This window comes from Thalia democratica, chromosome 8, assembly GCF_965202585.1.
Source record: "Thalia democratica chromosome 8, ktThaDemo2.hap1.1, whole genome shotgun sequence".
Lineage (NCBI taxonomy): Eukaryota > Metazoa > Chordata > Thaliacea > Salpida > Salpidae > Thalia > Thalia democratica.
Window position 1 is genome coordinate 36471370 of NC_139172.1, and position 8382 is coordinate 36479751.

The following is an 8382-nucleotide window of genomic DNA, read 5'->3' on the forward strand; positions in this document are numbered from 1 at the left end:
CCTTTGAGTACCCTATACTTGTGTAATTTTTTTCTACAAAAAATTTTATTTAAATTATATTTTAAAATTGTATGTATGCTAGGGCAAAATAAATCTAACATTTGATTTTTTTTTAAACTGATTATAGCTTTTTAAAATTTTTAATGTATTTTTAAATAAATATATTTATAAAATATGTTTGCAAAAGCTAATAAAAATTTCTTATAACATGTTATTCTTAGTATGAATATGATTTAAGAAATGTAAAATTAAGAAGAAAAAGAACATTGTACTAAAAATGGATATGTATAAGTTAATACTTCCACAAATTGAAACATAAGTAAAATAACAGTTATTAGTAATGAAAAATAGTAATGTTTGACAACCATTATAAAAAATTAATTGTTACATACTTACTAACTATACTATAATTTTTTTTTACTTTTTTCTGTATTATTCATAAACTATATTTTTAAAATTATTTTAATACTGAGACAAATTGAAGAGTTAAAAGTATATTAAAAAGTGTATAATACAAAGAATACTGAGAGTTTATAATTTTTAAAAATATTACCATACACCATTTAAACTATTCTGTCCTTCAAATTTTAACAGTCTTTTTACGTTTTTGTGATTATTCAATAAAAACAGTTAAGTAACTCAGGTTATTTTTTTTAAATAAAGAATTAATTAAAAAAAAATAGTAAAACACTTACCTTAATGATATTTAAAAAACCTAAATTATTAGTTTATGAATACTTTTAAAAAATTCTACTTTATAAAAAGTTTCACTTTATTCAAAAATGTTTTCTTAAGATTTAACAACACTGTTAAGAAATTTTTTGATGGTTTTTAAACATCAGAGAAATTTTACAATAAAAATTTTTGTTCTACATTTGTATTAATTTTTTTATACAACTAATAGTTTTTACTTAGTATCTTAATAACTATTTTAAACATAAAACTCTTAAGAAACTGGTTTCAATTTATAATTAAAGCTTTGATATAAAAGGAAATTTAAATTTTTGTTAAAAAGCCTTGACATAATAGTAAAATAAAATAAATGAAGTTAGGAAAAGTATCAAAGTTTGTAGTAAAAATAACTATTTTATTTCTCATTTGATTAAATATTTGTTGGACTGAAAGCTTTTCTTGTCAGTTGTTTAAAACTTGTTGTTCTAGAAAGTAACCATTGAATTTCAAACTTCTTTAATTATATTTAAATGTAATAAGTGTTTATCACTATATAGTTTATTTGTAAATGAGCATTAGTGAAAACCTTTTTTTTACAATAATAACTATCATTCAAGATTTTGTAAACACTATAGATTAGTTGTAAATATTAAGTATGATAAAGTTTTATAATGCCTTAACAAAATATAGTCATATTCTGTTTTTAAAATCATATTAAGTTTTGTACATTGCCTTTTAATAAACTATTTTGTTTGTATGTTTAACTTTTAATTTACTTATATTTCATTTAGTTATCATTGTATTCTTCTAACTAGTTATATATTTTTAAACAACTAACACTTCATTGTAGAACTTTTTTAAGAACTAATTTTTATCAAATATGCATCTTTAATGTTACAAAAAAGTTAATTTTGTTTTTTTCTAAATGTTAATATTTTTACTTTAGTGTTGCATCTGAAATTTTTACAAAATAAGTTGTTTTTAACAATGTAATTTCACTGTTGCTACTAAATGTTTTATGAAAAATTAATATAATGTTTAATATTTTAATTATAATGTTTTTATCTTTTTTTTCAGTTACTTCAACATCACTGCATCAGCTGATCTTAACCACATAAAATGCAACCTGGAAGTAGTGGATATAGTGAGTTTAAACTTGTTCTTGTTGCAACAAAGGTTTCATTCAGCTCTTTAAAACTTTAACTGATTCATTTCACCAGCTGAAGTTAATTGCAGATTAAGTTTATTATGAAAAATTAATAAAACTTTTGTATTTTGAACTGTTTTTTTTAGCTATGTAAATGCTTAAAGTAAGTGATTGAATAATATAAAAAGAATATTTTTGCAACTTGATGTAATTACTGTTATAAGTATAACTTTTTACATAAATAATTAAGCTAATATTAGTATATGATTTATTTACTAATACTTAAAAATAAGTTATTTGCTACTACATTTTTCAAATAGTTTTTTTTTGATTTTATCTTTTTAATTTTTACAACATTTGAAAGAATATATTAAAAGGTGATTAAAATAGTTTTACTAAAATTTTTTTTTATATAAAAAAAAATTTAGACATAATTTTTGTTGAATTTAAATTTAATTTTTTCAATATACTCTTCCAAATATATCAATGGACACTTCCTTAAAACTTTTGGTCTCTAGCTTAAAAAAGTAGAGAGATTTATAGTGAATTTTTTAACTTTCAAAAAAATTACAAGAAAATGTTTGCGGGCTATAGGTTTAAATGAGATTTTCTTAATGAAAATGACTATATATTCAAGTTAACTTTTTTATTCTTTAGAGATAAGTTGAAGTTAATTTCTTTTCAAATATTAAATTTTGAAATAAAAATGTTGGACCACTATTGGGTGCACTATTAAAATTTCTGACAACTCAAAAACTACAAATTCTTAGTAGTTCTTAATTTTATATATTAATTAAAAAGCATTTATTTTTATTTTCTCATACTACAAAATATATTTTTAAAACTGGGTTGGTTTTTGGAGGTATGGTTGAAAATGTTTCAAAACATAATAAAATATGGATATTTTTAGCAGTTATGATTTATTTTTTTAATTGATGTCTTTACAATCATATTTTTATTAATTAGACTTACATGAGGATTTTTATTTTATTCAAACTAAGATATTTTTATATATGATGCCCTTAAAGTTTTTTATGAGAATTTAAATAGCCATAATTAATTTTTATTTTAGTTTGAATGATCATGTAACCCCCTTTAATGCATATTCTTGTTATAAATTAAAACATAAATAAACTTACAAAACAAAAACTGTGCAACATATAAGAAAAATTATATATGCAATTTTTGAAGTGTATAAAAGAAAAGTTAATGTAAAAAAAATGAATAGTTAAAAATTGAATTTACTAATTACAAAAAATTTCATGCATAACTTTACTTAAATTGTAATATGATACAAAGTTAAATATTTTACAAAAAATAAAAATAAAAAAATAACTTTTTTATTTAAAACGATTTTGATAAAGACAAAAAAATCACAAAGAACAACACACAACCAAGGAAAGGTTTGAAATGCTTAAAACTATAATATTCTTACTGCAAAGTTAAATAAAAATCTAAAAATTAATAGGAGTCACTAAATGAAATTTTAAATTAAAGTCACTAAAATAAAGATAGTTTATTAGAAATAATAAATTTCCAGTGAACTCGTATGTTGCCAAAAAGCTGATTGAGCTTCAAAAGACAGCCAAGACAATCTGCAAACCTAAAGACCACAAGAAGGTTGAGAATAAAAGGGCAGTCAATGCCATCAACAAATCTAAAGTAAACAAAAGTCAACTTGAAAAAAAAGTCACTGGTAAGTTTGGCTTTAATGATTTATATGGAAGAATTTTTTTATCAAATATACTTTAAAGTTTTATTGTTAGGTTTTTTTTCGCTAGCTGAAGTTAATTTTTATTCAAATAAGAAATAGTAATAACTTTTGTATGAAAATAAAATGCATTTCACTTGCAGAAGTTAATTTTCAGTCAACTTTTGTTGTATAGTATAAAACATATCTAAACAATTTGTAGTTTTTAAATAGCCTATGAGAATGTTACAGTGCATAACAAAGCTGACCATCATATAAAAAAAAAACTTTTATACACTGTTTGAAAAGTTTTAGAAATAATTAATATGACTAATTTAATTTAAATATTATAAAGAAAAATTACTAAGTAGTTAAAACTAAAAAAAAAATTATGTGAAAGCCTTGATTTTACCACTTAAATCATCAGACCACAAGCTTTCTGTAGACTGAGACCAAGTTTTTGTTTTTATTGATGATTATCAGTTGGTTAAAATTTGCACATAAAAACGAAACCCAGGTATCAGTCTGCTGAAAACAATATACTCACAACTGCCACGCAAGCACAATTACCAACCTCATAATTCCCACCTGATTTTTAATTAATTTGGGAATTGGTTAGGGTCGGAACTGAGCGTGTCCCACTGAAAACTCGTGGTCTGATGAATCAAGTGGTATGATCGAAATTTTATCTTGGCTTAAGCTTTACACATAAAAATCAATGCTTTCACTCAGATATACATTTTCAAACGGTTTATATTTGCTTTTTGTCTAACTAATATCAGGGTTGCCAAAAAATCTGTAATACTGGGTAAACCTGAAATTTGAGAAATTTTTTTTTTAACTTGGAACTCTGAACTAAAATCACTATAAACCTGGAAAAACCTTGAATTTAAAACATTTTATGCATGTTAAGTAGTAAAATTTAAATTTGACACAAAAATATTGTTGTAAAGATAAATTTATTGTCATCATCGAAAATTCTTAATTATTAAAAACACAATTAAATAAGCTTTAGATATCTTTTTAATGTCATTATAATATTTAACACATTTTTTTTTACCTTAAACTTTATTTTTAACTAAAAATAGATCCTAAAACCTGTAATTTAAAAACCAGGAGGAAATTTTAAAAACCTGGAGAAATATTGCTAAAAACATTTTGCAACCCTAACTATATTCTTTTTTTTATATCAAAATAAATTTTTTGGTCTAAATTTATAATTTTAAATAAACATCTTACTTAAAATCACGTAACTAAAAGTTACAGTTTATAAATATTTTAATGAAACTTATATAACTACAGGAGTCGAGTTTGTCACAGAAAGACTGGTGCAAATGCAGCGGTCCGCCAAATCAAGGGACGACCTGGTTCAAATCCTCAAGGACGAGTACAAACACATGGACAAGGTTCAGCTGCCACCCCTGCCGAAAAATCCCCTCGACCTGCACACGTTCCTCCACAACCAAGACCCGCTGGCCAACGGCACCCTGAAGAAGTTCCACATGGACATCTTCACCGCCGTCGCCACATCCCGGCAAGACTCCCTCTTCAGCGCGGTTTCCACCTGCTTGTTCGGCACCGAAGCGTGCAACTACCACCTCCGCTACCTCACCGCTCTGTGGTTCGGCCAGAACGCGAACTTCCTGAACCACTACCCCGACTTCAGCTCCATTTCGGCGCTGGACGTTGCCGAGAGCCTCGTCTACGTCGAGTTCAAGGTCAACCCCGGCACCGTGTTCGCGGTCGTCAACGCCTTCCACCTGTCCCTCACCTCCATATACCCGCCCCACAACGGCCTGTTCGACCCCCATTTCAGCCTGCTCAACAACGTGTTTCTCCCCGTCAACGCGCACAACTCGAACGCGGTCGTCAGGGAGGTTTGCCTGATGTGGGTGGGAGAGAATGTAAAAGTTGAGGGCAAGAAGACGTTGTGGGAAGCAAAAGGCTTTGTCTGCTGCTTTCCGTGCGGCCTTCCTTACAAAACCAAATCTGTCAGCAACCAGAGATACGTGCAGGTGCCTACCAACACTGCAGCCTGTGAAACAAAAGCAGACGAAGAGCTCTACAACGTGCCTCGGTGGTCGCTGACTCCAGGCGAAGAAGACCTCCAAACAACAGAAAAAGTCAAACGCCTCCTGGCAAAGCACATAAGCGAGAACAAGAAGATGCTGTACACGTTCGAGTTCAAAAACTTCGGCATGGACCAGAAGCGAGCGAGGAAGGTGGTGAGGTACCTGTTGACGAACAAGAGCAGGGCGCTGACCCGGCTCCCCGACAGAGCGCTCAAGCACAGCAGGAGGGAGTACTTCAACTTCGTGGTGAAGCAGAACAGCGTCGATGACGTCATAGACGACCGGGGAAAATGGCGGGAAATGTCGAGCAGCCGCTTCTACTTCACCCAAGCGTGCGGGCAGCAAGTAGCCAAAAACGAAAACGGTCATTACTGCGAGGTCATCAACGGGGTGGCGCGCATGTTCCCCATGCACCCGCAGCCCAGTGACGTCATGGTCGTCAAGGTGACGGCGCACCACGACCAGAGGACCAGGCACTTTGTGAGGAAGGTGACGGCGGTGAAGGAGGCGGGAACGGTGGGTCCGGTGTTGGCCTTGTACGAGTACTGCCACCTGACCAAGCTGACGGACATATAGCAATTATTTTGGAGCAAGAAGGCGAAGCGATGATAGTTTTTGAAGATTGAACTTGGTTGCATGCGAACAGGTTTCATCTTGCTCCGTTTGGTACTTGTAATAACTGTGCTTTTTGTCATTGACAGTTTAAAATGGAATTTTTGATAATAGATGTTTATTTTGTCAATGACTTTTTCTTTACAATAAGTATTAAAATCTTACTGACAAGTTTAAAGTTGATTTATTGTTGATTGTCTGAACACACCAATGTTGAAATTAGAAAAATATTTTAGGTAATGTATATTCAATCATGTTTTCGAAGTTTGCATTTGTTTTAAGCTTTTCTCTTTACCCATTTTCTTCTCTTTTGTTTTAAATGAAGTGGTATTTCGTTGTTTCTACATTAAAACATTCTTAAATTTAGATATAATAATTTTTCATACCAGTGTTTTGATTTTCGATAAGAGTAATTGATTTTCGTACAAGCTGCCATTTAGTTATTGCTAAAATGAAAAATAAAAAAGTTTGTACTAGAAAATTAATAATGACTAGAAAATGAATAAAAACTCGTTTTTAGATTAAATGAAATATAAAAGAGTTAAATTTATTGGTACTTTTGAATGAAAGATATGAGTTAACTGAAAAAAACGTTTAACCAATTTTTCTCAATTAAAAATTTACAAATAGCTTAAAATTTCAATACTATGTTAAAATCATTTATTTCTATGAATTTTATAAACAAAATTATTGTAGTTGAAATATATATTTAATAAATTTGTATTTAATTGCTTTTGGTAATGAGATTATTTAAAATCATAATGTTTTATTAAAAGTTTTACAACGAAATACTTTATTTGAAATATTTTGATTACGTTTTTGTGCTCATGCAGACTTTATCTAAATTCGAAGTATATTTTGAAATAAATGCAAACTGCAGGGTTTTGAATAACTGACAATTAAGTTATAAGTTCATTGACCTTATGTGCTTAGATAAAAGTCGTTTCTTATAAGTAATACTAATAACATATGTATTATTTTAGTAATTAATAATTAAACCTAACCCTTTCTTGTTTGTATCATTTAAACCTTAACAATTTGAGTTTTGTTTTACATATGAGCTAAAATTTATTGACCCAGCATAAAAATAGTACTTTTATCCTAATCCGTTATATTTAGACACATTTACCTAATAAATGTAGTTTTGTTTAGTTAAGAAGTATACTTGTCGTAGTAATTTTTTTAAACATTTGATTGGGGTACTAGTCGTAAGCGTTTAGATTAGAGTAGTTTGTGTTTAACTCGACACTTAAGCTTTTTTTTTGATAACCAAAATCCTGAGATAGTATTGTTAAAATTTAGCAATATTTTACTTTTTTCTTCAAAGTAATTAATAAACAGCAGCTATAAATCTTGTTTGAAGTAAATTCAAAGGAAATATGTTGTTTAGTTTAATTATCCTACTCTTTTAAATATTTCTAGTTGTTTCATATAAAACTCATTAGTATTAAAATATTGCCTTTTTATTTATTATTTTTGATTTTATCATCTGCAGTTCAACTGTAGATTATAAAACGATGGATTTCACAATTTAAGAGATTCATAAAACACAGTAGCCACAAATCATGGAAAAACCTGGAGTATGACAATTTAGTCTAAAAGGACCTGGAATTTGATAAATTTTGAACAAAAACCACGGAAAATCCTGGAATTTTACACTATTTCTACATTTTAAGTAGTAAAATTTTGGTTTGACACAAAAGGTTAATCAGATAGAAATTTATTTTCGGTCATCATCAAAAGTTTTCATTGTTATAAAACAGATTTAAATTAGTTTAACAGTATTTTGCAATGTTGTTATACTACTTAACACATTTTTTAACCTCAAACTTAACTTTAAACTAAAAATTGACTCAAAAACGTGCTATTTTAAAAACTTAGAAAAAATTTCCCAAAAATCTGTGGCAACTATGATAAAAATTAGTAAGCAAGTAGTACAATAGGACACAGAAAAGTATAATGTAATAAAATTTCTAGACAACAATGTAACATTTCATTTTTAACACATTAATAATTTGTATCTATTAAGATTTTAAACATTCAAATGTTTTTTACAAAACTGACAAAAAGCTCCATTTAGATCAGTCAATTAGTTTAAAACCTTAGGTACAATATTTTCTTTTAGACGAAAGTAAATATAGATACTTGAGAGTATATAAAACTATTTGAAAACAAAACGTAGTTGACTA

The 8382-nt window shown here is 28.1% G+C and overlaps 1 protein-coding gene across 1 annotated transcript; it reads left to right on the forward strand.

Annotated features, from left to right (window-relative positions):
- Positions 1-209: 209 nt before the first annotated feature.
- On the forward strand, positions 210-6482 carry LOC145842527 (uncharacterized). The gene is made up of 4 exons (XM_082949987.1): positions 210-291; positions 1750-1816; positions 3360-3515; positions 4812-6482. Exons 2-4 carry the CDS (start codon positions 1792-1794, stop codon positions 6155-6157), a joined length of 1527 nt encoding a protein of 508 aa, XP_082806113.1. The 5' UTR covers positions 210-291; positions 1750-1791; the 3' UTR covers positions 6158-6482.
- Positions 6483-8382: the final 1900 nt, after the last annotated feature.